Raw genomic sequence first — 27,519 nt, 5'->3', positions numbered from 1 at the left:
CAGGAGCTGGGGACCGCGTGTAGCGAGGCATGAGCCTATAAACGTGTTTTCCGGGTGGAGGCTTGAACTCGGGGCCGCGCGTCTGCATCAACGCTGGCATTCCAGCCCTGGAGCCGCAGCCCCGTTCCAGGGGATCCCCCCACTCCGGATCCCCCCTCCCTCTGTCCGGATCCCCCCTCCCTGTCCAGGTCCTCCCCTCATGCGGATCCGGATCTCCCCTCCCCGTGTCTGGATCCCCCCACTCCAGATTCCCCCCCCCCCCGTCCGGATTCCCCTGCTCCGTCCGGATCCCCCCCTCCGGATCCCCCCTTCCTCCGTCCGGATCCCCCCCTCCGGATCCCCCCCCTCTGTCCGGATCCCCCCTCCCTGTCCAGATCCTCCCCTCATCCGGATCCGGATCTCCCCTCCCCGTGTCTGGATCCCCCCACTCCAGATTCCCCCCCCCCCGTCCGGATTCCCCTGCTCCGTCCGGATCCCCCGCCCCGTCAATCCGCGATGAATCTTAACCGCCGGCCGATCTCAACCTCCCGAGCCGCTGAGGCTGCAGATGGGAGCCGAGGAGCCGAGGAGGAGCCGGCGGAGGTCGTTCCCGCCCGGAACGGTTCATCAGTCAGGGGGAGCGGAGGGGCTTCCACGGACAGGCCCAGCGGGGAGACCCCCTCCCCGGGCCGGCCCGCTTCCCTCCCCCAGGCTGGCCCCCTCCCCCCTCCCCTCCCCCGGGTCGGCCCCCTCCCTTCCCCCTCCTCTCCCCTCCCCCGCGTAGGCCCCCTTCCATCCCCCCCCGCCCCCGGGCGGGCCCCCCTCCCTCCCTCCGGGCCTCCGGCCAGGCGCGGCCAGGCCCGGTCCTCATTCCAGGGCGGCCCCGACCTCCCCGCGGGCAGGGCCTGTGCCAGTCCCTTGGTCTCTTCACCAACTCCCGGACGGCGAGGCTCTCGGGGGCCGGGTCGGAGGAGCGACCCAGGGGTGGGCGTATGAATGAATGAATGAATGAATGAATGAATGGAGGGAGGAGGAGGGATGAATGAACCGAGCCTGAGACCACGACTCCCATTCTGGCCCCAAGAGAGGCTCCTGTGGGAGCGGAAGAAAGGCGCGTGCCGATTGGTTCAGCCTGGAGGGGAGGGGTGGGTCTATGCTTGGGGACGAGTTCCCATTGGTTCAATCACAAAGGCTCTGCCCAATCAGCGCGGCGGCTCGCCGCCGGCGCCCCACGCCGCGCACCTCCTCGCCTCGCCCCGAAGGCGCCCTCTGGTTACCCTGGCAACCGTCAGCGCTCGGCGTCGCCACGGCAACGGCGGGAGGCCTCTCGTCAGCCTCCTCCGGGCCCGCGGTCGCCCCGACAACGGCTCCCCGTTCCGGTGAACCGTCAACCCTTCCCCGTCACCCTGGCAACCGCAGTCCCAGCCACCGCCCCCTGGACGGCGTCCCCAGCCCCCGCCCGGGCCCTGGGAGACGGCGGGGGCGGGGTCCCCCGGGGTGGCAGGGGCGGGGGAGGAGGGTCCCCCGGGGGTGGCGGGGGCGGGGTGGGGGTCTCCCGGGGGTGGCAGGGGTCGGGGGTCCCCCGGTGATCGCGGGGGTGGCAGGGCAGGGTGGGAGGGTCCCCCGGGGTGGCAGGGGCGGGGAGGGTGTCCCCGGGGTGGCGGGGGCAGGGTGGGGGGTCCCCCGGGATGGCAGGGGCGGGGTGGGGGGGTCCCCGGGATGGCAGGGGCGTGCTGGGGTCCCCCGACGTGGGCCGGCCGGGCCTCTGGGGCTGGGCGGCCCGAGCCCTTCCCGGGCCGGCCTGGCTGGCGCTCCCGCCCGGAGCTCGTCAGCATGCGAGCCGCGTCCGCCCCTGCAGACAGCGGGCCGGGCCGGGCGGGGCCGGGCTCCAGCGTTCCCGCCATCCCTCCTCTGCCTTCCGGGGATGGCACGGCCCGCCCTCCCCTCCGCTGCGGGCCACCCGGGACCCCAGCATGGCTCCTGCCTGGCCCCCTGGCTTTCGGGGTGGGGGGCGGCCAGCGGGGCAGGCCCTGGCCGGGAAGGCCCATCAGGAGGCTGAGAGCTGAAATCACAGCTCAAAGCCAGCCTGGGCAGGAAAGTCCCTGAGATGCTTATCTCCAATTTACCAGCAAAATGCCAGGAGTGAAGCTGTGGCTCAAATGGTAGAGGGCTAACAGCGGAGAGACAGCACTCAGACCGCGAGTGCAAGTTCCCGAGTGGACACACAGGGACACACGCACACACACAGGGGCTGGCATGCAGGCATGTACCACCTTCCTGGGCCTCTACGCTGTGCACATCATAAGCCCTTTGTTTAAAGGCTGGACGTGGAGGCCTTCTGGTCAGAAGGAACTGTGGATCATGCGGAGAAGGTTCTAGGTGCTGGATGGGAAGGTTTAGCGAAGGCTTAGCGGGCACAAGGCCGTGCAGAAACACCCCACAGTGTCCCAACTGACCCCTGGGGCCGATTCCCCAGGGATCGGGAGACAGGCTCATCCAAGCTTGGTCCCAGTGTGTGTGGGGGAGCCCGGAGCCGGCTGGAGAGGTTTTCATATGCACTTGCTTTCCCCCAGGGTCTTGTGTGCCTTGGTAGGTGGTCAGGAGCATGCAAGCAGACCCCTACTCTTTTTTTTTTTTTTTTGCCAGTGCTAGGGCTTGAACCCAGGGCCTGGATGCTGTCACTGAGCTTTTTCTCAAGGCTAGCGCTCTATCACTTGAGCCACGGCACCACTTCTGGCTTTTTCTGTGTATGTAGTGTTGAGGAATGGAACCCAGGGCTTCATACATGCTAGGCCAGCACTCTACTACTGAGCCACCGTTCCACTTCTGACTTTTTGCTGTTTAACAGATCAGAACTACGGACTCTTTCCTCCCCATTCTGGCTTTGAACTTCCCAGATCTCAGCCTCCTGAGTAGCTAGGATGACAGAAGCAAGTCACTGGTGCCTGGCTTTAATTGTCTAAATTATGTTTAAGATCCTCACTTTTAAACTAAAAATCACTGAGACTGACATAGTCTCGTGGCACTTTCTACACTGACATGAGAATCAAATACTTAAAATGCAGAGCTACCAGCTGGGTGTGGTGGCTCATGCCTGTAATCCTAGGTACTCAGGAGGTTGAGATCTGAGGACTGCAGTTCAAAGCCAGCCTGGGCACTAAAGACAGCGAGACTCTTATCGCCAATTAACCACTAGAAAATGGGAAGTGGTACTCTGGCTCAAGGGGTAGGGTGGTAGCCTTGAGCTGAAGAGCTCAGGGACAGCGCCCAGGCCCAGAGTTCAAGTCCCATGACAGACAAACAAAAAACAAAGCAGAGCTACTTTAACTTTTACGTGTATTTCACTTGTAATTTATTTACACTTCCATGGAAACAGCCACATGTGGCTCGAGCTATGGACTGGATGAGTTATTAGGGAAGAAGAGGGTGTAAGCCAATTAACAGGAAGGTCACCATTATAACTCATGCAGACATGGTGGAAGTCACTAAAGCAGGTGAGACCATCCTAGCACCTAGCTCTCAGCACTCCTAGTACCTAGCTCCATGGAGAGAAACACCTGCTTCCAACTGTCGAACTGTTTACTCTCACCTGCACACACCATGCTTGCGTGTGAGCATTAGGGTTAGTATGTCAGAGCCCACGGTCACGTCTATGATCTCAACTACTCAAGAGTCTGAGATCTGAGGATCCCCTTTCAAAACCAGCCCCACCAAGCAGGCAAGTCTGTGAGACTTTATCTCCAGAAAGCTGGAAGTGGAGCTATGGCTTATGTGACAGAGCGCTAGCTAGCTTTGAGCAAAACCAACTCATCAACAGTAACCAAGTCCTGAGTTCAAGCCCCAAAACATGCACACACAAGGAAGGAAGCAAGGAAGGAAGGAATGAGGAAAGGATATGTGTCTCAGAGCACCCACAAATCTATTTGCATGCAATCTAGGAGCTGATGGGTTTGGGAGAGGCAAGAGCTTAGTCCGTAGATGTGCTGGTGTGACATTCCAGGCACACCCCATGAGTGGCACTTCCGAGAAAGAATCGAAGCCGGAAGGAGGCTTTGAGTGTGCAGGCCTCTAGCCCAGCAGGTCTTGCAAGAAGGCCCACATGTACTCATGCATCTGTTGGTAGTGGGTCTGTGGGATCCAATGTCCAGACCCTGGCAGGATGTGCGACTCCAGCCGGCCTGGCACAAAGTGATTGCCAATGGCTTTCACCAGTCCTGTCTGGAAGTAGGGATCTTTCTCGCCCCATAGCAGCAGCGTGGGGGTGGACAGTTCCTGGGGCTCCACGGGGAAGTCCCTGGGGCCAAAAGAGACAGATAGATACACAGACAAGACAGATGGACATAGCTCCCCCCTCTCCTCCCTGCCCTGCAACGTTCCTGAGCCTTTCCGGGAAGGTCTGGCCTCACCTGAAGAGGTTCCGGTAGTAGTTGATAGGGCCTGTGAGGCCACCGGGCTGGAACAAGTCATACAGCATGGCCTCCAGCTCGCTGGGCTTCAGGTGGGGAATGCCCGACTTGCGGTCGGTGAAAATGGACTTCACAATCTGGGTGCACGAGCAAGGCCTGCGCATCAGCGTCCAGCCAGGCCGGCTTCCACCGCCTCCCTCCACCCACTCCGCCTTTCCCCGACATACCTGGAAGTCAGACATGGACAGAAGCTTCTCCGGCAGCCAGGGAAGCTGGAACAGGAACATGTACTTTGATTTGAACAACTGGCCCACATGTCGTAGGGAGTATTCTAGAGAATGGGATGACAGGAAGTGGATGGGAGGCCTGGGGAACCCTCAGGGTGGGGGGAATCCAGCCCCCCACATTCTCCTGGGTTGAAAGTCATCCTCCCTCCCTGTCCTGCCTGGGGTCATTCAAAATGGGATGTGGAGTTCTTGAGAGCCCCTACAGCCACAGTGTGGTCTCCCTACACCTAAGACAGGATGTATTTCCCTGCTTCTGCCAGTGTACATTCACTGAGCAACTACTATGTGCCAGGTTCTGTCCTAGACCTGAGACAGAGCAGTGAACGGGATGACCAAAGTCCTGCTGGGAGCTGGCATTTATAGAAGGAAGGGAGACAGATATCAGGACCCAGAGAGAGAACGAGAATGAATATGATTACAAGGCTGGGGGTTAAAATCAGGGATCATGGGCTGGGAAGGTAGTCTACTGCTCGCCTAGCATGCATGAAGCCCTGGGTTCGATTCCTCAGTACCACATACACAGAAAAAGTCAGCAGTCCACAGCAGTGGTGCTGTGGCTCAAGTGGTAGAGTGCTAGCCTTGAGCAAAAGAAGCTCAGGAACAGTGCTCAGGCCCTGAGTTCAAGCCCCAGGACCGGGAAAAAAAAAAAACACCCAGGTATCAGATGAGGGTGAGGTGTATTAAGAAGAACTCATACTTAGAGCACTCGAGACTCTGGGTCCCATTTGCACGTAGTACAGCAAATTCATCTAAAAACAAGTGCCGTCTGATTTGACTGTCATTTGTGGTTGCTTGCTTTTTCAATCCTTGCTACCCGACGCATCCCATTTTATTTCCCTCCCGTAGGAGGTACATCCCAGCCTCACCTTGAAACACAAACTTGGGGGGACCGCTGACTATAACCATCCGCTCAACCATGGACGGGAAGTAGACGGAGAAATTCCAGGCCAGGACGGCGCCAAAGTCGTGGCCCACAAGCACGCATTTGGAGTAGCCTGGGAGAGACGGTGCCAGGCTCAGACGCCAGGGCAGAAGGGGTGGGGGTTGCGGAGAAGGGTGCTAGCAAGGGCGCAGGGGGAGCAGGAAGCGGCCGCGATGGGCGGGATGGGAATGGCTGGTACCCAAGCCCAGGATAACGTCTTGGATGTCGGCCATGAGGAGGTCTGTAGAGTAACAGCCCACATCCTTGGGCGCATCCGAGGGGCCATAGCCACGAAGGTTCACAGCCACAGTGTGGAAATGGCTCTGGAACTCCCTGAGCTGGTGCTGCCAGAAGAACCTGCCCAGTGGGAAGGGGGAGGCTGAGTCAAGAGTGCTACTCCACCATCAGACTGACAGCACAGCCCTTGGGGCGTGGGCTTTCTGGAAGGGGCAGATGGGGGATCCCCGTACCCTGGATTTGGTACCTACCCCAGCAAGGGGTGGCTGCCCGGACCCCCCTCCCCCAGCCTCATCAGCACATCCAGGCTCTACTTCACCCTGTCCCCTAGTCTCGTCCACGTGTGGGGACAGCCATCCATACCAGTTCTCAGGGAAGCCATGCAGAAACAGCATAAGGGGTCCATTGCCGCAGCCGGCTGAGACATAGTGCAGCTGCAGATCTGAGCTCTGCGGGAAAGGCAGGATCTTAGCCAGGTCTGCAGCTCTTCCTCCTCTCCCTAGTTGTAATTTTTCTTTTTCTTTTTTCTTTTTTTTTTTTTTGCCAGTCCCGGGGATTGAACTCAGGGCCTGAACATTGTCCTTGGGCTTCCTCAAGGCTAGAGCTCTACCACTTGAGCCACAGCTCCACTTCTGGCTCTTTCCGTGTATAAGGTACTGAGGAACGGAACCCAGGGCTTCCTGCATGCCAGGCAAGCACTCCACCATTAAACCCTTTTTGTGCAGGTACCGGAGGTTGAATGAGGGTCTGCCTGTGCCATCTGCAGCCTTTTTTTTTTGGTGGAGGGGGAGGGCAGTTGATTGGAGAGAAGAGTCTCATGGACTTTCCTGTCCCAGGGCTGGCTTTGAACCCTGATCCTTCCGTCTCAGCCTCCTCAGCTGCCAAGATCACAGACATGAGATAAGCCACTGGTGCCTGGCAGGCAGTGTGTGTGTGTGTGTGTGTGTGTGTGTGTGTGTGTGTGTGTTGTGCCAGTCCTGGGACTTGAACTCAGGTTCTGGATGCTGTCTCAGCTTTTCCATTAAAGGCTGGCACTACCACTGGAGCCGCACACAGCTCCACCGGGGCTCGTCCGTAGGTAACTGGAGATAGTCTCACGGACATTTCTGCCCAGGCTGGCTTCGAACTGTGATCCTCGAGGCTCCGCTTTCCTGACAGGCGTGAGCCACCAGCGGTGAGCCTGACTTGAAGCCCAGTCTTGGGAGCCTCCTCAGTGGGGATCCTATCCAATCACCCCTCCATCCTGTACGCCCCCCCCAAGCAAGCAGACACCACCCCTGCCCTCCTGGGCCTCAAGGGCCTCTCCCCCAGGACGGCACCCCAGCCTCGAGGGCTCCCCCAGCCCCGAGGGCCGCCCCCCAGCTGACGCCCTCCAGCCTCGAGGGCCCCCCCCCAGCCCTGAGGGACCCCCAGCAGATCCCCCCAGCCTCGAGGGCCCCCCCAGCCCCGAGGGCCGCCCCCCAGCCTCGAGGGCCGCCCCCCAGCCTCGAGGGCCCCCCCAGCCCCGAGGGCCGCCCCCCAGCCTCGAGGGACGCCCCCCAGCAGACCCCCAGCCCTGAGGGACCCCCAGCCGACGCCCCCCAGCCTCGAGGGCCGCCCCCCTGCCCGGCCCCGAGGGCCCGCGGGGCTCACCCGGAGGCGCAGGAAGCCGTGGCGGCCCAGCGCGGGGTCGCGGAGGCCGGCGGGGACGGCGAGGCGGGGCCGGCCGAGGCAGCCGCGGCGGGGCCGGCAGAGCACGTGCGCGAGCGCCACGCAGCCGTAGAAGGCGGCGGCCAGCAGCGCGGCGGCGCCCACCGCGACCCACAGCAGGGCGCGGAGCAGCCGCAGCGAGCAGCGCGAGGGCGCCAGCAGCGCCGTCACCACCAGCTCGGGCATGGCGGCGGGCGCGGGCTCGGGGACGGCGACGGCGACGGCGGGGACGGGCCGCTGGGCCGCGGGGGAGGCGGGGGGCGCGGGCTCCGCCGGCAGCAGCGGCGACGCGGGGCCCGGGGCCTCCTCCGCGCCGTCCGGGCTCGCGGGCCGCTCGGAGGACGCGGACGGGCGGCCACAGCACATGACGCACCCAGCAAGTGGCGGGGGCGCTCACACCTGGCGCCTGGCGGACCCGCCGACGGCTGGGGCGGGGCCTGGGCGGAGGCTCAGATCTGAGGATCTCGGTTCGAAGCCAGCGCGGTCAGGAAAGTCCGTGGGCCCCTTACTGCCGATGAAAGACCAGAAGCCGGGGGTGGAATGTAGCACCGGGCTTCGAGGCCGAGAAGGCGCAGGGGCAGCGCCCGGGTCCAAGATTAAAAAGGGGAGACGTCTACGGGGGTGGGGGGGGAGCAGACTGAGAAGTGGGCGGAGCCCGAATCGGGGCGTGGCCGCGCGGGGTGGGCGTGGCCTGCGAGCAGGTAAAGCGCTGCCCGCAGCCTCGGAGCTTTGTAGGAGCGAGGGGCGTGGCCGACTTCGGTTGACAGGGGGTGGGCGGAGCCACTTCTGGGAGAAGTGGGCGTGTCTTTGGGTAGGAGGCGGGGCATATAGAGGGTGGGTGTGGCCTGAGTGCAGGTAAAGGTTGCCCACTCAGCCTAGAGACTTGGTAGGGGCTGGGGGCGTGGCTTCCTCGGGTAGACGGGGGAATGGGCGGAGCTCAAGGGGTGGGTGGGGCGTTGGCCTGGAGCTAGACCAATGAGACGAGAGGGGCGGTGCCGGGTTCTTGGACCGAGGCACCTCTCAGTCTCAGCGCTCCGACCCGATCTGGGAGTGCAAGTCTACCGGAAGTGATAGGCAGGCGGGGAGACCCGACCGCCACGGGGCGGTGTCTGGGAAGAAGCTGCAGGGTGGAGCCGGGCATGACGGGGCACCGAGGCCGGAGCCCGAGCCTGCCAGCCTGCCGGGAGCGCGGCTCTTCCTCTTTCGCAATCCTGCCTCCGGAGCGTTTTAGAGACACCTGTCATTAGGGCGTCCCGCGTGGGCCCGGCCGGGGGCAGCCACCCGCCCCGTCTCCCTCGCCTCCCCCTCCCTTCCTCTCCGCTGTCTGTTTTAGGCCTCTACCACTTGCAAGCTTTTGGGGAGTTGCTGGGAATTAAGAATCTCAGACGCGGGGGGCTGGGATGTAGTTCAGCGGCAGAGCGCTTGCCTAGCAAGTGCAATGCCCTGAGTTGGATCAGAGTACAGGACCACGGTCAAAAGAAAAAAGAAAAGAAAAGAATTTCAGATTTTCCTGCCCGGGCTGGGCCGAGTAGCTGGGGTTCCAAGACACCTGTGAGCCAGCACTGCTGGCCTGTACCAACTTTGGGCATTATGCATTGAATTGCTTCCACTCCTGCTACAAGGCTTGCTTGCTCTTTCCAGGCTAGTTCTCTATCAGTTGTCTTTAAAGCATTCATCTGTTGTCACCTCCCAGCTTCTTACACAAGTCTCACCCAACAGGTTACTTAAACATTATATTGTTGCACAGAGCATAACTAATTAAGCATATGGTTTACTAAAGTTGTTTTGCCACCGGTAAACAATGTGTCTGAGTCAGATTACACGGCTATTTTGTACTTCTGTAAACCACTTTTTTTCTTTTTTAAAAACAGGATCTAGGGCTTGAACTCAGGCCTTGAGTAACTGCCCCTAAACCATTCATTTATTTTGCTAAAGGCTAGTATTCTACAATTGAACCCACAGCTCCACTTGTTTTCTTGCTTGAGGGTCAGGGTGATTATAGGGGGCTGGGAGTTTGGCCTAGTGGTACAGTGCTCGCCTAGCATGCACAAAGACCTGGGTTCGATTCCTCGGTACCACATACACAGAAAAAAAAAAAAGCCAGAAGTGGTGCTGAGGCTCAAGTGGTAGAGCTCTAGCCTTGAGAAAATCCAAGGACAGTGCTAAAAAAAAAGTGGTGATTATCTCTCACAGACTTTGCTGCCCTGGCTGGCTTTGAACCATCAGCATCAGTACTGGGGTTTGAACTTGGGGCCTCCCACTTCCACTGGTATTCTACCACTTGAGCCACACAGCTTCCAGCTTTTGATGATAACTGGTGTCTTACCAGGCTTTCCTGCCCAGGTTGGACTTGATTACAAGTGAGATACAATCCCTGTCTTGGACTAGGGTCTCATGTACCCCACAGTGACCTGACACTTGCCTTTGCTTCTCAGGTGCTGGGATTACAGGAGGACGCTGCTGCACCAAAGAGGTTCACATTACACACTCGTAGCTCATTTCATTCACCACCTGATGTTCCCAGAATCTCTCCTCAGTCCTCCCATCAGTCATCACGGCGGGTGGGTATTTGAGGATCACTCTCTCATCTCTTCTTTCTAGCCTTGCACACCCTGCCCCCAACTCCCTCCTTTCAACTCTAAAAGACAGCAAGTTGCCACAGGAGAGGAACTTTATAATTCAGTACAAACGTTTATTTCTGCAACGAGAACTGCACCAAAACCCCCCCCCCAAAAACAACAACAAAAAAAAAACCCTTTATAAGTGAAAAAAGTCTATGAATTTCCTTCTACAATTAGCTCAAACTGTTTAAATACAAGTCTCAGATTCACTGACATAATGATCAGCCAAGCAGCCTGTGCACACAGTACAGTGCGCTTGTACACACCTTATTCTCGTATAGGACTAAGGTTCTAGTGCTGTGGGAGGAACTTGAAAATGGCCAGAGAAATTAATTCTAATTACAACTTAGTTTGAGGAAACGACCATCAAGGAAGATGTGGAGGCCATGACAGAATGCTAAGTCTTCAGCAGGAAGCTTCAGACAAAACCATCTCTCAGCAAAGTCTTTGAACAAAAAGGAGCAAAACCCAGGAAGGTAGGATGAGAAAGAAGAAACCATCAAGTTGTTCTAACCCAGAGGAGCACGAGATTGAGATACTTATGGTGGGCTGGCAGGATGCCTTCATTCTCCCCTGCTGAGATAAAGTCAAAGGAGATGTGGGAAAAGTTCTAGAAAGTTCAGTGCGTGTCTCTGCATCTAAGTGGCTTGCGTCCTAGGGGCTGTCCCCTGTGGAACCGTGTATGGTCTGTGGAGAGGAATGTGTGCTTACCTGGAATACTGGGTTCAATTAACCTGAGTTTTGATGGAAGGTGGAATTAGGCAGAGGTAAGCAGAGTGGCCCGGGATGCAGGATGGTGAGAACAGGAAGAGTTCTGGCTGGGAGTGTGTGTGTGTGTGGGGTCTGGTTGGGGTGCTATCGTCACTCCACAAGCCAGGACCCACGGGAAGAGCGGGTGCTGGGCTCCATCACGGCAGCTGGAAGCCGGAAGAGCTCCCGCATAGGAAAAGGCAAGGCCAGGCCTGGGAGAGGAGGTCTGGGTTCTGTGGTGACTGTGGGAAGTTCTTGGGTGGGGAGTGGGGGCCTGGGGCTGGCCTAGGCAACAGCTGGTTCACAAAGAAATGTCAGGGAGACGCCAGCAATTAAAAAAGAGAGACGTGTTTATTCCATGATCAGTACAGATGCATGTTCACCGTATCCAAGTCAAACCAGTCAGTGACTCCCGAGTTTGGCCAACACCGAGGCACCAGCGTCGTGGTGTAGAGTGGGTTCTCATGGCACGCATAACCTCACCAAGGGCTTTGATTATAAAATTAAAAAAAAAGAAAAAAAAAAAGGAAAACAACAACAACAACAAATGGATGGGAAAGGGCGGCTGGCCAGTCAGACTCAGACAGGGTGGGGGCGCTGCCTCCCTCCACACGGCCTGGGGCCCACGCCATCCTCAGCCCCCTTCCTTCCTTTCCTGGTAAAAAAAAAAGATTTGACATTAAAAACAAAGCCAACAAATGGGGGAAAAGAGAGGACAAGAAATCGCAGCGTTCTGATTTTATAATTAATTAAAAATAGACTAATAAAAGTTTGAAACTGAATAAAATATAGGCAGTCTTTTTTTTGGTGTATGTTTTTTTGTTTTGCTTTTTTTTGTATTTTTGTGTTCTTTTTGTGTTTTTTTTTTCTTTTCCTTTTTTACACCAGTTTGGTGGAGTCACCAACAAACTTCAAACAAAGATATGCTATGTTCACTACACAGTACAGCCACGGTCACACGCTGGACACGGAGCCCAGCACACCATTTCCCAGAAGCAGTGCCATTGTGTCTGGAGAGGAGATAATTAAAAATAAAATAGATTTCAACAAAAAAAATATATATAGAAAAAAAAAAAAAACCCAGAAACACAGGTGGGAAGGAACTGACTTTGGTTGGGGGCCTCGGTTCCGGGGTGAGGCCCACAAGCACTCACGCGCGCGGTGGGGCCGGCCGCCTCAGTCCTGGCGGCCAGGGACGCACACACACCTCCACGGCACTATTCCCTTTTGCACAAGCGAACACTTACAGAGAGCGGCTCTCGATTAAAGGCTTGTGGGGGAGGGGAGGGAGTCTGTTCAAGGCAAAGTCAGTGCCAGCGGCCCGCTGGGCCTGTCCGGGCCTCCCGGGGGCAGGCGGCCAGACTCAGTTCTCACGGACAGGAAACCAGTCGGGGCGGCAGCAACGACGTCTGCGTATACTGTGTAGACATTTGGCGGAGGGGAGGGCCCCTCGCCCGTGCTCGGGGGCACAGGCCTCGGGTCCTCCGGCTGGCTGGCTGTAAGGCAGGCGCAGGCTCCGCTCCTCCGCTCCGGCCCTGGGCACAGCATGCATGGGGGCCGAGGCGCCACGTCGTCCCCGTGTCCTCTGTCGTCGCCCTAACACTATGGAGAGTCAACGTTTCCCAGAAAAAGCAAAGTCACAGTCACCGAGGTGCTCAGAAGAGGTTCTCCTCAAATATCGACAAGAGGTCGCTCTGGAAATTCATGTCAATCGTGGCTTCCATCTGCAGGGGGAAGGGAGGAGGGGGCGTGAGCCGGACCGCTGCCCCCAGCCCTGCTCTGGAGCTGTGGGTGGGAGCCCTGGCCCCCCCACACCACCTCACATCCTCCCCAACCCCCACTCACCGCCTCCCGCCGCCGCCTCTCCTGCTCCCGCTTCCTGGCCAGCTCCCTCTGCTGGTCCAGCATGGACTGGGGCTGGGAGCTCTGGGCCTGGGGGGCTGCGGCTGCAGCCACGGCGGCTGCCTGCTGCTGTTGCTGCTGCTGCTGCTCCTGCCGCTGCTGCTGCTGCTCCTGGCGCCGCCGGGCTTCCTCGTGGACGCGCCGCGCCTGCTCCAGCGCCTCCTCATCCTCCCGGTTCCTGGGCACAGCAGAGGACCCCCATCAGCCCGCGCCTCAGGGGTGGCCTCGGAGCCCAAGTCCCGCCAAGACCCTGGCCCACCTCATGCGCTCCTGCCGAAGCCGCTCCTTCTCCTTCTCCGCGTGCTCGGCCTGCGCCTTCAGGGCTTTCTCCCGCTCCTCCTTCTCCCGAGCCACGCGGCGGAACTGTTCAAAGCTCTCGCTGGAGGACTTGGCAGTGGAGGACGGCGCCGTCGGATGCTTCTGCACGAGGCTGGCCCAGGAGCCCATGTTCTTGATCTTCAGGTCCTGTGGTGCGGGGCAGAGGCGGGGCGGTGAAGGCCTGTCCCACGGATGAGCTTTGCAGGCGCTGGCAGCGAAGGGGCCCCTCCCTGTCCCGGCCTGTACCTTTTTGGGAGCCACTGGGGTCTTGGGCTCAGGCTTCTGCTTGTCCTTATCAGGGGCCCCAGACGGGGGTGCTGGCTGTTCAGGGGGCCGGATCACCGGCCGCCCGACGTCCACAGGCTTCATCTCAGGCCCTGCAAGACAGAGAGCCCATGGGCCTGGCACGCCCTGCGGCCGCGTCCTGGGCATAGGTGCCTCGACGGCATGGGCACTCACGCTGCGGCAGGTGGACTGGGCCCTTGATGCTCTCCGGGTGCTTTGGGGGCTCTGGCCGCAGCGAGGGGCTGAAGGGCTCACTGCGCATGATGGGTGAGTGAGTCTTTTCCTCCTTCACCACCACCAGGGGCTGGGGCTGGACCACGGAGGGCGGGCGCAGCTCCTGGGACAGCACAGGCACGGTGGCTGGTGAGGCGGCCAGGCTTCCCGGCCCTGGCCCTGCGCCCCGCACCCCTGGCCCCAGCCCGCCCCTTACCTGCTTCTTGGGCTGCACGCTCTGCTGTGGTGGAGACTGGTGGGTGAGGCTCTGGAACTGGGGCATCTGGGGGGAATGTATCATGAGCGGGGAGGGGGCTTCACGGAGGTGACCTAGGAGAGGGAACGAGCAGGGCGTAAGGGCACTAGTGCTGCCCACTTGGGCCCTCCGAGAAGGAAAGGACAGGCTGGACCCCGAGCCCTCCACTGTAGCGCGAGGGGCAGGCCAGTGTGGGCTGCATTCACGCTGATGCAGGTGCCAGGATCGTTAGCTAGTTCTCAAGGGAGCCCGGTCCCTGTGCCCAACTCAGTGCTTGCAGATAGCTGGAGCCCAGGCCTGGAATGGGGATGGGGGTCCTCAGGACCTGCCCCTGGGTGGGGTGGGCACACCGGGCAGGGCCCACTGCCAGCAGGTGACCCACACTCAATCAGGACCTAGAGGCCCCAGACAGCTCGGCTGGTGGCTGCTCCAGCCCCACCTGCAGCTCTTGCTGTAAGTCCTGCCTCACACCGAGCAACCCTGCCCGGGCATGTGCCAGTCTCCCGCCACCCACAGCCCAGCCTTTGGCTGCACCCTTGAACACCAGAAGCTGCCCCAGACACGAAGGCCATCCGAGCACTGTGGCTTTGGCAGCTGCCTGTGTGCAGAACAGCACCGGTGGCCAGGGGTCCAGGGCTGGCAGCACAAAGTTGGCTGGGTGTCCAGGGGGCTTCTGGTTGAAGCCCTGCTGGGGTCCAGCCCCCATATTCCTTACACTCTGCCTTCGGCTTCAGGAGGCCCTTCTCTGTGTTCCCCAGGCATGCTCTGCTGGGCTGAGGCACTGTCACAGCCCTGCCAAGGCCAGGTGCGTGTGCCTGAGTGTGTGTCCCCGTGTCCCATGGCCATGACTCCAGGAAGCTGTCACTAGCCCGGGGCATCAGGAACTTTCCTGGCTCCAAGCTTCCCCTCCCAGCAGGATTTTGGGGCACTGTGCTGCCCTAGTGTGTCCACTGCAAAGGAGCTGCAGAGAGGGGGCCTCACCCTAGGCCACCTTGGTTTGCAAGGATAAATTCCTCAGGTGACACTGCAGGTGGCACCAACATTCCCTGGGGTGCAGCCCTCTCACCCAGGGCCCCAGGGCACACACCACCCTCGCTTTTCTAGGGCCAGCCTGCAGGCCCATCACCAGACTCTCCAGGGCTCCTGGCAGGGTGGCTTACCGGTTGAGTAGGGGTCTGACTTGTGGTGCCTCGGCGAGGGATGGTGTTGGATGACTTGCTGGGGCTTGGCAGGCTGAGGCGGGGGTGGCTGCTGGCTGGGGGGTGGGTGGGGGGGTTGCTGGCTGGGGGGTGGCGGGGGCTGGATGTGGGCAGAGAACTGCATGGGTGGCAAGTGTACCGGCCGGGGTGGGGGTGGTGGCTGCTGTTGCTGGGGCGGGGGTTGGGGCTGTGGTGGGGGTGGAGGCGGCGGCGGCTGCTGGAGCTGCTGCGGCTGCACGGAGGGATGGGGTGGGGGCGGCAGGGGGGGTGGGGGCTGGGACTGCACCTTCACGGAAGGGAGTAGCGGCGTGGGGGGCTGCACCTTCTGCAGCTGCTGCAGGTACAGCTGCATCTGCATGGAGGTGAGGGGTGGGGCGGGGGGCTCTTCATCCTCCAGCAGCACTTGGGGAGGTTGAGCCATGGGGGGCTGAGGAAGCAGGGGGGGCTGGGCCAGGGCGGGTGACACGGCCGGGGGCCGGGTGGGCTTGGGGGGCAGGGCAGCGGCTCGGTTGCTGGGCCGTGATGGCTGCTGGGGCAGTGCGTTGTGCAAAGCTGGAGGGGACAGAGGAAGACAGTGGTGAGGCCCCAGGGCCACCCCTGGCCGGTCTACGCCCCGTCCCCACCCACCTCCCACCACACTGTGGAGCAGACACGAAGGGCCTGGGCCAGTGGGTCTGGCACATTCTCCAGGTCACCCACCCACCAGGCTGCCCCTGGACAGCTAGCCCATGCTGACCAGCGAAGGACCACCCTTGACGACTCTGCCCCACATCCTGGCAGTGCCATACTTCTAGCTCCACTGAGAGGAGCACAAACCTCATCTTGGTGCATTGGTCCTAGGGTTCCAACCCAGGGCCTAGGTGCTGTCCCTGAGCTCCATATCTGCTCCCTTTCCACCATCTGGTGGTTAAGCAGAGGTGAGTCTGCCAGACGTTCCTGCCTTGGCTAGCTTCCACCCTTGACACTCAGGGCTCAGCATCCTGAGTAGCTGGGATTACAGGAGTGAGCCACCAGCTCACTCATCTTCTGATTCAGACGTCAACTGTCCCCAGTGTCCCCCCCCACCATTTCCAACATGGCATCAAGATGCTGCTGATCTCCTCTGAGACCAAGGGGTGGCCCAAAGTACTGTCACAGGATGGCAGCAAGAAGGGGGCAGCAGTGCCACAGCTCACCTGGAGGAGAGACTACGGCGTGCTGGTTGAGATGGGGTGGCGTGCCGTGCTCAGGCGGCTGGGGCAGGTGAGGGGGCAGCTCAGGCTGCTGCAGGTGTAGGATGGGCTGGGTGAAGTGGCCAATGGGGTCGAAGACACTGCCCGGGAGCTGGGGCTCCAGGACTGGCACCTGGGCGGTGATGAAGGGCGGGGGCGAGGACTTCATGGCTGGAGGGGCCGGCTGCGGGATGGAGGGCGGAGGCGGCGGGGGCGGGGGCTGCTGTGGCTGAGGCGGTGGGGGCGGCGGAGGCTGCTGGGGCGGCGGGGCCTGGGCCGGCTGCGGCTGGTGGTGGTGGTGGTGCTGTACAGGTGGAGAGACACACACGCCAGCGTCAGGCCAGGCAGAGCGGCTCCGGCCAGGGCCCCAGAGCAGAGCGGCCACCGGTCACCGAGGGAATGGCATGTTCCCTGAGCCACGTACCTTCTTCGGGTCCCTCCCAGGGTGCCCCTTCTTTTTGGACTTCGGAGCCATCTCTGCAGAGAAAAGAGAAGGTGGTGAGGCTCTGGGGGAGCAGGTCATGAGCTGGCTGTGGATGCCGCATAGAAAAAGGCCGCGGATGGGCGACACTGAGCGAGGAGAGGAGTCCAGGCCGGGGAAGGAAGAGCACGGAAGGTGACACCCACCCACCTGCCCGCTGCTCCTCCAGGGGCTGGGATGGGAAATACCCTCCCCTGCCAAGCCTCATGCCACCGGTGCCATTCCAGACAGATCCTCAGGCTATGCCAGAAGCTGAGCCACGGAGACCACCCAGTGCCTGCCCAGCCCACCGGTGGGATTTGTGCAGCAACCTCCATTCATTGGGGAGGGAAGGGGGATCTGGGAAGTGAGGGTGCCCTAGCTGCAGCGTGCACCCCAGACAAGGTGTAAGTGATAGGGAGGGTAGCGCGGTTCTCCAACCACACGGGTCTTTAAGGCCCTGGGTTTTCCATCTTCCTAGACGGAGCAGGCCAGCTCAGGCTGGCGCTGGTGTCTGCACCTCTGAGAGGGGAGGCACCCACTGCCATTGGGGGACACAGGCCACCTTTCCACGGGAGACAGGTCTGAGGGACACAAGGCCCTGGGGGGGGGGGGGGTCTGAGGCTTGTTGCTGGCATCCAGGCTGCGCCTACTCTGCAGAACTGTGCCACTTCGGCTGCCACCCCAGAGGTTTACACTAAACTGCTTCTGCCAGTCAGATGGTCCTCTGCCCAGCACGTGGCGTTCAAGCCAAGGCTGGAGGCAGGACCCACGGCACAGCCATGGCCATGTTGGGCTTTCCCTGAGCTTCCTGCCGGGACAGCCAGTTCTCCATGTTGGCCAACGGACACCATCTTTCCCAACATGGCAACTTTGCGGTGAAGGCCCTACTAACCTTCGGCAGTCAGTATGCCCCCTACGGGGATGCGACAGGACCCTGTGCTCTGCACGAGCTAGAGACAGAGACGCCGACACACACCTGAGCAGCCACAGACACACGTCCTTGGACCAAATGGCACAGTGCGGCAAGTGACACCTAGGACACGGGAACTCAAGTCCAGGACCCAGAGCTGGATACCAGGTTTTAGAACTCTTTGGGTGAGACACAAAGATCTGTAGCACTAGCTGGAGACCCCAAAACTACAGGGGAGAGGGGGTGCTAGGGAAGGCAGGGTCTCAGAAACTCCTCGGAGAAGGGGAGGGGAGGAAGTGGCTGGGTCTTCTCCCAGCCCATCGAGTGGTGGGAGGGGGCAGGGAATGGAGAAGGGAAGCTAGGGGACGTGGTTCCAGCCCCTCAGCAGAGCAGGCGTGGACTGCTGTCTACAGCCCTGGAAGGTGACAGGGAGCAGCCTGGGCCCAACTAGGAGCTTAGGAAGGGGGACGGCGCAGCCCACCCGGCCCCTGCGGCCATTACTAGTAAGAAGACAAGACAGGAAGGGCATAGCTTCACGACACTCCACCCCAGACACCCCCACACAAAACTCTCTAGAAAGGGTTTACATGGAGATGGCCTTAAGTACTGTGTGATCTTTATTCCATGACAATTGTCAACTCAACACAAATTTCATCTTTATACAGGATGGTAATTGTACAAAGAAATAAAATGTTCTTGCAAAATCTGATTTAAAAACACTGATTTCTTCCACCCGACCCAGCCCCACTCCACGGGAGGCAGAGAAGAGGGTGAGAGGGCAGGGCATTGGGGTGGAGGGGAGGAAGGAGAGGAGCTCTGGCCAGCTCCCCCAGGCCTCCAGTGGTTGGGGCGGAAGCCCAGGGGTGGGGAGGGGTGGCTCCTCCTGTTGCACAGAAGCAAGTTAAAATGGTTGCCCATTGTCTTTTTGGCTATATTGCCAGGACACCTACTGCAAGTGACTTGTTTTGTGCTGGTACTGGGGCTTGAACTCAGGGCCTCAAGCTCTCCACCACTTGAGTCACAGCTCCACTTCCAGCCTTTTCTGATGGTTTAATTGGACAAGAGTATCTCACAGGGCTTTCCTGCCTGGGCCGGCTTCAAACTGAGGCCCTCAAGTCTCAGCCTCCTGAGTAGCCAGGACAACAGACCCGAGCCACCGGTGGTCGGCTACAAGTGGGTTTAAGGTCTAACCAGCTCTCAAGTTCTACTGGTCCTGAGTGAAATCTGTTGGCTGGAAGCCTCACAGGCAAGGAAGATCCCTGGCAAGCAAGGACAAGAGGACCCTGGCAGGAGGGCTGGCTACTGGCTACAGCTGGTATGGTGTGCACACTGGTGGGGCCAGGGGCAGGCGCGATATGCAGCCTAGACACTATGAGAATCTAGGCTGCCGCTTGGTCCAAGACAGCAGAAATCTTCCCAGAGAGATAATGCCAGCAGCTTCCCAACTGTCCTGTGGGAGCCTCTGGGCATGAAGCCCCTCATCCCCGCCAAGCCAAGTTCATGGGAGCACGTCAGGCGTGGGCCAAAGGGCAGATGAAAACAGTCTGCTTGGCAAATGGAGCCGACCGGAAACTGGATCCTGGAGAGGATCGGGAGCGGCCTGCACACACTCACGAGCACTATGGCAGGGTCCCGCGAGGTTCAGGGCCACAGGGAGTCAGGGAGCTAGGGAGGCAGGAGAAGTGGTGGCATGTCCCCAGCCTGCCTGCAGCCCAGGACAGGGCAGAGTGCGAGGGCTCCGCTGTGAGACGGCCAGGCCTCGCAGTGGTACACATGGAGTACACTTGAAGCAAGAAAGAAAAACAAAGAGCCAGGACCCAGAGCGCAGACGTGCTCCTGAGACTTCTCACACCAGGCAGTTTTCTGTTGAGATGCTGGATTCATGACCAAAAAAGGGCCAGTATTTATTTTTAGAGCAAAATGGGAAAAGGAAGAAGAAGGGAAAAAAAAAAACAAAAACCTATCTGGTGCCTCTGGAAGGGCTCACGGATGTGGCCACCCTCGCCTGCCCAGTCCCAGTGCCGACGTCCTTCTAGGGGACTGAAGACATCTAGGAGGAGCCGGTGTGGTGCGCCGGGGACACCAGAAGGGAGCAGGCCTTTCGAGTCTGTGTGTCCCTCACCTGCAGCCCTGAAGATACTTTCCCTATGTGACTGGAGGGAAGCAGATAAAGAAGCCGGGAAAATGCCTGCCATGCCAGCTTACACATTCAGAATCAGGGGACGGGAGGAGGTCGGGTGGCTGAGAGCAGCCCTCGAGGTCAGAGCACTCTTCCTGGGGAGGAATCAGGTCTTCCCTGGGCTAAAGCCACTGCAAGGCCCCAGAAGGGAGCAGTTAAGGTCCGGAGTCTCAGACAAAGAGGGAGGGGACCAAGAGAGGAGACACACTGACTGGGTGTCGCACATAGAGCAGCACCAGAGCAGGCACGGGGGATTGTCATCACCCTTCAGGAGGTGCCACCCACCCAGAGGACCTGGGTGACCAGCGAGGCTGGGCAGGGCAGCCCCGAGTCTGTACAGGGAGGCCCAGGTGGCCAGGCAGCGGCAGCCCTCCCTGCCGGACAGGACTAATCCACCCCGGGGACAGGCCCAGGCCTCTGCGGAATTCCATAACTCCATGGAGTCCCGTCCCTTTCACAGAAGAAAACGGACTTAAGCTATAGCTTGCTGGGAAGGAATCTGGAACTGAAGACCGTTTTATTAAGAGTCCGTGTCCAATGATTAGGCAGGACCTACATAGAGGAAGAGAGAAACCAGTGTGAGAGAAATGGTGTGGAACGTGCCACTCAAGTCACAAGAACAGAGGACCTGCAGACCGAGGCAGCTTCTGTGCCCCGACAGCCCAGAGTGTGTGGCTCTAGAGACCAGGGGCTCCGCCCACCTGGCCCTCTTCGGGTGGGGACAGACCCACCTCCACAGATCCACTGGCACCAGTGCCTCTTAAATCGCCCCGGGCCTGCCAGTGCTTCCAGACAAGCTGCCCCTTCCCCTAGCTCCTTGTGAGTGTTCCTGGGGGCCCCTGCCCAGTCCCACCTGCCAGGGATGCCAGGCCCACCACCACCACCAGGTGTGCCTGGTCCCAGCCTCCTTGTGGTGTGGCCCGGAAGAAAAGCCTCTGACATGGAGGGTGACCCACTGCAGGGCAGGACTTCCGCTGAGGGAGGCAAATGGCGGAGCCTGGCCTCTACACCCTTCTATATTCCCCGAAGCACCAACTATAAAGATGAATCTGTGACACGCAGGTAAGAAAGGAGGCAGGAAAAGAGAAGAAGGAAAGGAGGAAAAGAGCAAACAGGTCGAGGATGAAATGCTCCTCCCCTGCAAGAGGACTGCAGCCTGGGTCTGGGGCTGGGGTGGCCGCTGGCTGCTCCCACCCACGCATCGCTGGCGCCTCTGCAGTCAGGACACCCCCCATGCCTGGGAAAAATCCGCCCACCCAGCCTCGCACTGCTGGCCACATTCCACAAGGCTGGTCCACACCCAGGGAAGCCCTGAGCCCTCCAGCGGCAAGGCTGGGTGGTGGATGGGGGCACCACCTGGCTGCGCCCTCTGCCCCCACCTTTCTGAGGGTAGAGCCACCTAGCCGAGTCCCTTAAAGCCCCTGGGGCCAAGAAGCTGGGTGGGATCTGTGGTCAGAGCACAGAGCAAGCATCCTGTCGCCCATCTGCACTTTCCAGCTCAGATCTTTCCAGAACATCAAGCATTCCTCTTTCCCCTGGAGCTACTGGGGAACGCCCACACAGTCAGTCCTGGGAAAAGGAAGCCAAGAGTCTGAAATAGCTGGACTGTACTCCTGTGCAAAGGGAAAAGCAGAACAAAATCTGAGACCCTCCCCCAAACCACCGGAGGCTCAGTGAGGGCGGGGGGGGGGGGGGGGAGGGAGGGCGGGGAGGGAGGGGGAAGGGACGGCTTCTGAGTAAGGGGCATGGCTCCCAGCGACAAGCAGCAGTATAACTGCTGCCCAAAGTCTCCAGGACCTTTGCTGGCGTTGGGGATGGCAGCAAGAGGGTCTGCCCCATCTGCCCCATGGTTCCTCCTGAGGGTGGGGTAAGATGGCACTCAAGCCGCACCGGAGGGAACGGCCTGGCCCAACATTAGCTCAGCAAAAGATTACAGAACCCGAGCAGTAGCTGAGCTCAGAGTGTACTGCAAGGGACAAGACCCAGCAGCCCAGTGCCCAGAGCAGCTCCTGGCCTCCTGTCATGGACAGCTTGTGGTACCTCCCTTCCGGCCCCACACTAGTGCTTTTCTTTGGTTTCTTTCGTGATTCATGCCCCAGGGCCGTGTCAGCAGAACTGACCCTTCGTACAGTGACAAAAATAGGCCTTTGAGGTATTTCGGCTCCAATCCAAATGGAAAAAAGAAGGAAGGCTAAACAAGTTCAGAAAGACCAAAGGAAAATACCTGTCATGGCCACTACCCTGGGCACAGCAGCAGGTAAACTGGCCCAAGCCACCTGGAGAGGAGGCAGCCACACTCGGTGACGTCCGTGTGGGCTGCGGCGCTCCCTAGCAGCACTGTCCAGCTGGCCAACAGAGCCCCGCTGCACACAGAAGCGAAGGAAAAGCCACAGCTCCACTGCCAACACTACTGGCCAACATTGGGACCAAGAGAGCCAGGCCAAACCCACGTGGGAGGGCGTCTGGGAAGAGCCTGAGCCCAGCAGCCGAGCAAGTGGCTAGGGCTGGACTGCCCAGGCCTGGGAGCCACAGTTCCAAGGCCGTAAATCTCACCCTCCTTCTTCCCGCCAAGACAGCTGTTCCCAGGGCTCTCAAATTACTCTTTGCACATTCTTCCCACTTTCTTTAAAGAAGGGGGAGGGCTTAAAAAAAAAACAACCCAGCGGCAGGAGGGTACAGGGCGCTCACATGGGAGCCCAGGAGGGTTCCTGCCTACAGCCATAGTGTAGGAGTAGGCGGTGGGGCCGGAGACAGAGACCACAGCCACAGACTAGCTACCAGCTGGTTAATATTACTTGTTATTGCCGGGACTGAGGCTTTCTTAAGGCTAGCACTGTACCACTTGAGCCACAGCACCACTTTCTTCTGTGTATGTGGTACCCAGGAATTGAACCCAGGGCTTTATGCATGCTAGGCAAGCACTGTACCACTAGGCCATGCTCCCAGTTCCTACCAGCTCAACCTTGGGGCTTTCACTCAGACCCTAGGGAAAAGGTAAGACTGAAGCATGGATGGCAGGGGAAGGAAAAACTCAAGAGCTACCAGGGCCACAAAATACAGCCATTTGCTCATCAGTTCTGTACAGAGTAGGCCCAGCCCAGCGGGCCCCGCTCATCCCAGCAGGCCTGGTGAGTAGCACCCCCTACTGGCTGAGGGGACTGCAAAAGGGTGGGTGGAAGAAGGTTGGAGGCTCAGGCCAGGACAGCCTCTCTATCAGCAATGCAGAGATGCCATCAATAGCAAGCTACCCCAGGGAACCAGATTCCTGGGAGACCCCACCCACCCCAAGTCCCACAGTGTCTGTTCTCCTTGCACATGCCTCAGAATGGTGACTTCCACCCCAGTCATGTGGGGACAGCATTCATTTCCAGTTACAGTAACGCCGGAGGGAAGTGGGGGTCCACGGAAGAACACACCAGGAATGTTTTTGCCCAACCAAACACATATTTCCCACTGTGGACCTGCAGCCCCCCGCCCACCCGGAGAAGCACACTCAAGACTCCAAGGCTGGCTCCCAAGATGTCTGGTATTTTTCTGCCCAGCCTGAGCTTGAGCTCCCCAGTGCCAACCCAACACACACTGAGCCATGTCGGGCTGTTCAGGTACCCTGAGTGGCACCACTCGGTTTCTTCCCCTTCCGCTCCACCTCTGGCCTTGAAGTTGCTGTTCAAAAGGTGAGCCCGAAAGGGCACCAGTGCAGACCACAGAGCTTCGAGGGGGACTGTTAAGAAGAGCAGGACAAGCCAGGTCCCAGTGTTCCGTAATCCTAGCTACCCAGGAGGCTGATGTGAGGACCAAGGATGAAGGCAGTCTAAGCAGACAATCTGGCAGATTCTCCTCTCCGATTAGCCACCAAAATGCCAGAAGTAGAGATGTAGTCTGAGTGTTAGAACCCCAGCCACAAGCAAAAGGGTTGAGTGGGAGCTTGGAGCCCTGAGTGCAAGCTCTGGCACTCGTGTGCAACACATGCATGCATGCGGGCATGGGGGCGATGCAGGATCTACACATCGGGTATATGGAGAGTTAGGGCAGAGCCAGCAGTAGTTGTCACAGCAGGCATAGCCCATGCTCTGGTGAGGAGGAGCAGGCAGTAGCTACAGTTGGTTACAAGTGTAACCAAGGGTTACACTTAAGAGAATAAGCCAAAGGTCCAAGGACAGACCCGCCATGAAGGCTGCTCAGCTCTACTCTCTCCAGACATCTGCCAACCAGGCAAGCACCTCCCTGAAGTGTGGCCCTGCCTGGGACTGCCGCACAATCTCCTCTGGGACAGACGGCTTGTCTTGTGGTGGATGGCGCCCCCTGGTGCAGGGAGGCGCCTGGGGCCCAGTGGAGACTTGGTGCCTCAGTGCCTGGCACACACTGAGGCTTTTCAGACAAGACTTTAAACCAAAGTCCCCTGACCTGTTTCCGAGTCTTCACTATCTGAGGAGCTGGACTCGCTGGTGCTCTCTGACTCGGAGGATGAGAAGCCTTTTATCTTGGAGGAGCCGGCAATCACGTCCACTTTCTCAGCTGCAAGCCAAACAACAGGAACCGTGATGAGGTGGTGTCTCCAAAGGTTGGCGGCCATAGCCGCCCTGGGCCCTGGCTGGCTCACAATTTCCCCCGGCCAGCCACCTGCAAGCTGCTCCTGCATGGCCAGTACCACATTTCCAGGCGATCTGTACCTTGGGGGACTTGTCAAGGGCACAGGAGGCCAGGTGGAGGAGTCAGGTCCCACCAGGAGCTTCTGCTGGTTTGCATAAAACTAACCTCCAGCAAACACTATGCCTGGGGACAATCCAGGACAAGGAAAGCCCCACAGTGTGACTAGAGCGCAGATGGACATCACCCAAGTCCACCCAAGGACAGACTCAAGGACCCTGGGAGCCAGTCTGGCTTTAGATAAAGGTGGTGTGGGAAATGCCCTGAGCAGATAAGGCATCTACCATGAAAGGAATGCCTGTAAGATTGTTCCAGAAAAAAACACACCAGTTCTGCTAAAGGAAGACAGAACTCCTAAGATACTCCACTGTCTCTCCTCTGGGCGGAAGCTGCCCAGCAAGACGTAGGGACAGAAGCAGCTGCCGCTTCCATCCAACCAGCACTCGAAAGTTTCAGGCTGGCATGGTGGTAGATGTCTACTACTCTAGCTGATGGAGGGAAACATAGCTTGAGACCAGCCTGGGCAAAACATTAGCAATATCTCACAGCTCAGCAAGTCAGGTGTGACTCTGCACAGTGGGCCCAGAGGCTCATGGTCCTGGCAAAAACATTACATCTCAACTAAGCCATCATGGAAATTGGAAACAGGATATATTCGTCTAAGAGGTACAGTGTCAGCCTGGCAAGTGTCAAGCCCCAGGCTCTGACCCTAGTAACATACATACACGCATACCAGCCACCAACCATAGAGGGCCAGCAAGGTGAGGGCCGGGGCTTGGTGAGGTGTGTGGTCTTGTTTCTGGGGTTACGGCGTCGAGGACATGGGCTCTGCAACATCCTGGTGGGGGGGGCGCCCTTGGGTAGAGCTCTCTTGAGCAAAGGACTCACACGTACCTTGGGGTTTCCTTTTCTTCCGCAAACAGGAGGTGACGTAGCGCTCCAGCTCCCGCAGTGTGGAAGGCTTCAGGGTCTCGAAGTCGATCTCGATCTCGTCGGGGTTGGAGTTCTTGAGCGAGGGCTCCCGGGACTGGATGATGTGCACCACGCGGCCCAGCTTCTCCCCGGGGAGCTTGTTGATGTCCAGGCTGAGCTGGCGCTTCTCCTCGTAGGACATGGGTTTGCACTTGTCCTCCTCCTCAGACTCATATGCGGGCGGGGGCTTGCTCTTCACGGGGGCAGGCTCCTTCTTGCTGAGAAGGGCGGAAGTACGCACACCATCAAAAGTGGGCCCCCCCAGCCAGCCCTTCCTGGGGAGCTCCCCGAGCCACAGAAGCTGCGTGGGGGCAGCGGGGAGCGGGCTCTGCTCAGGTGCATCCCGCTGCTCTCACCCAGTCCCCCCTGGCACTTAGCCTCAGCTCGAGAAAGGAGCAGAGCTGCTCGTGCGTGCCCTCGTCCTGGCCTCCCCGCCTCTGCCTGGGGTCCCCGCAGCAGGCACAAACCTCACGCTACTGTTGCTGCTGTTGCTCTTCTTGGTCTTCTTAGGAGGAAGTTCCTTAGCTTTGCTCTTCTTACTCTCCTCCACTTCCTCTTTCTTTTTGTGCTTTTCCTTTTTTTTCTCCTTCTTGTCTTTCTCCCTTTTCTTTGGTTTGTTCTGCTGAGGCTGTGAGAGGGCTGCAAGCTGCTCGTGTACGGCTTTCAGCTGTGGAGAAGATGGGCCTGAAACCTGGCTGACGGCGCCTATGCCACACAAAGCAGCATAGAGCCCCCGTGTCAGGGAAGGGCACAGAGTGGACGGAGGGAGGGCCAGCCCCTTGGCCTGTGGTGACCTGCCACATCCACGAGATTCCCAGCGTGCCCGAGCACCATTGGTCCCTCAATGCCAGGACTGCAGGGCTTTCTACCCAGTGAGCTACCACAGACCCAAGGGCTGGCATGGAGGGAGGCTCAGGAGAGGCTGCTCTGGCTCGGCCTCATCTCTGGCATAAGCGTAATCAACATGCGCTTGAAAAGGGAGGGGCTACATGGGGTGCTGGGGAGAGCAAGAGCAAGGACAACCCAGGAAACTGGTCCCCACCTGCTCCTGGAGCTCAGCCAGCCGCTGGGCTCGCTCCTCCTCCGAGTCGTCAGTGGAGCTGTCACTGTCGGAGGAGCTGTCACTGCTACTGTCACTGGATGAGGGTGGAGCCACCACCTTGGTGGGGGGTGGCACGGCAGGCGAGGACACGGCCACCACTGGCTCCTCAGGCTCATCTGGCATCTTGGCGAAGCGCATTTCAAACACATCCTGGAGAGGGAAAGCCACCCCATGAGGTCACCTCAGACTTACCAGCTACTGGGTGAGCAACAGGGGGTGAAGCTGGGGATCCCTCTAGGCCATTAACGCAGGAGCAAGGACAAGGCTCTGTCAGGCTTCTAACATGCCTTTCGGAAATCTCTTTTGCGATGTTGGTTGTGAAGTTTGAACTCAGAGCCTGAGCTCTCCTTTGAGCTTGTTGGTTCAAGGCTGGTGCTCTACCACTTGGGCTGTGGCTCTATTTGCAGCTCGTCCGTGGTTAATGGGAGAGAAGAGTCTCATGGCCTAGCCTGTCTCGACTCTCTCAGTCGAGATTTAGGACCCCGGGCAGAGCCCCCAGCCCCCATCCAGGAGGACAGTGGCTGGGCAGGAAGCAGGCTCACTGAGAGCATGAGTCGGAGGGGACCAAGGGCAAGACCCCAGAAATAGCTCTCCCAATACCCTGCTCAGGTCTGTGGCTTGCAGAACAGAAGGCCCTGTGGCCTTTAGTTTCCACTCAGGCAGGAAGCAGCCAGGACTGCAGTCCAAGACTTTCCCAGAAGAGGGAACTGGCAGAGGCCTAAGAGCACACAGCCAGTGCAGCCCCCTGGCTGAGGACCCTCCATGGAGTGCAGGGCAGTGGTGTGGGGACACTGAGAACTCAGGGTGAGTCATCTGAAGAGGCACAAGCAAGCGAAGTAGAAGCCCATGGTTTCCAGACACAGCACGGAGTCGTGGAGTACTCCAAGACCTAATGGCTCTAAGATTCAGGAATCTGAAGTAGTGACCTGGAGTATGTATAATACCAGCGGAGTGACCAACCCAGTGATGGC

The 27,519-nt window shown here is 59.3% G+C and overlaps 2 protein-coding genes across 7 annotated transcripts in view; both read right to left on the bottom strand.

Annotated features, from left to right (window-relative positions):
- Positions 1-3,332: 3,332 nt before the first annotated feature.
- Positions 3,333-7,706, bottom strand: Ephx3 (epoxide hydrolase 3). 2 transcript variants are annotated; one of them, XM_090327179.1, is made up of 7 exons: positions 7,464-7,706; positions 6,195-6,298; positions 5,794-5,951; positions 5,539-5,667; positions 4,613-4,716; positions 4,386-4,522; positions 3,333-4,273 (listed from the first exon to the last, which is right to left on the bottom strand). In XM_090327179.1, exons 1-7 carry the CDS (start codon positions 7,704-7,706, stop codon positions 4,048-4,050), a joined length of 1,101 nt encoding a protein of 366 aa, XP_090183305.1. In that variant the 3' UTR covers positions 3,333-4,047. The 2 variants fall into 2 exon arrangements, with proteins under 2 accessions (XP_090183305.1, XP_090183647.1); XM_090327521.1 differs by having other exon boundaries at positions 6,195-6,280.
- Positions 7,707-11,223: 3,517 nt separating this feature from the next.
- Brd4 (bromodomain containing 4) overlaps positions 11,224-27,519 on the bottom strand; it is a 66,938-nt gene continuing 50,642 nt past the window's right edge. For 4 of the 5 annotated variants that reach the window (XM_090335705.1, XM_090335722.1, XM_090335714.1 and 1 more), the window contains 12 exons: positions 26,489-26,698; positions 25,914-26,113; positions 25,369-25,664; positions 24,232-24,342; positions 16,700-16,752; positions 16,240-16,579; positions 15,026-15,616; positions 13,571-13,939; positions 13,358-13,488; positions 13,053-13,258; positions 12,737-12,971; positions 11,224-12,615 (listed from right to left, as the gene is read on the bottom strand). In XM_090335705.1, coding sequence (XP_090191831.1) covers positions 12,547-12,615; positions 12,737-12,971; positions 13,053-13,258; positions 13,358-13,488; positions 13,571-13,939; positions 15,026-15,616; positions 16,240-16,579; positions 16,700-16,752; positions 24,232-24,342; positions 25,369-25,664; positions 25,914-26,113; positions 26,489-26,698 — 2,811 coding nt within the window. In that variant the 3' untranslated portion in view covers positions 11,224-12,546. The remainder of the gene's footprint in view (positions 12,616-12,736; positions 12,972-13,052; positions 13,259-13,357; positions 13,489-13,570; positions 13,940-15,025; positions 15,617-16,239; positions 16,580-16,699; positions 16,753-24,231; positions 24,343-25,368; positions 25,665-25,913; positions 26,114-26,488; positions 26,699-27,519) is intronic. The other variant, XM_090335732.1, reaches the window with a different exon arrangement.

Source organism: Megascapheus bottae, chromosome 1, assembly GCF_031878675.1.
Source record: "Megascapheus bottae isolate mThoBot1 chromosome 1, mThoBot2.hap1, whole genome shotgun sequence".
Classification (NCBI taxonomy): Eukaryota; Metazoa; Chordata; class Mammalia; order Rodentia; family Geomyidae; genus Megascapheus; species Megascapheus bottae.
This window is presented reverse-complemented; position numbering and strand designations above follow the sequence as displayed.

Excerpts from the sequence above, each read along its gene's own strand:
- Ephx3 (XM_090327179.1), bottom strand. The coding sequence starts at position 7,706 with ATGCCCGAGCTGGTGGTGACGGCGCTGCTGGCGCCCTCGCGCTGCTCG. Across the intron at positions 5,668-5,793 it reads AGACGTTATCCTGGGCTTGG|GCTACTCCAAATGCGTGCTT; the intron begins GTACCAGCCATT and ends CGTCTCTCCCAG. Across the intron at positions 4,274-4,385 it reads TACTACCGGAACCTCTTCAG|GGACTTCCCCGTGGAGCCCC; the intron begins GTGAGGCCAGAC and ends TTTTGGCCCCAG.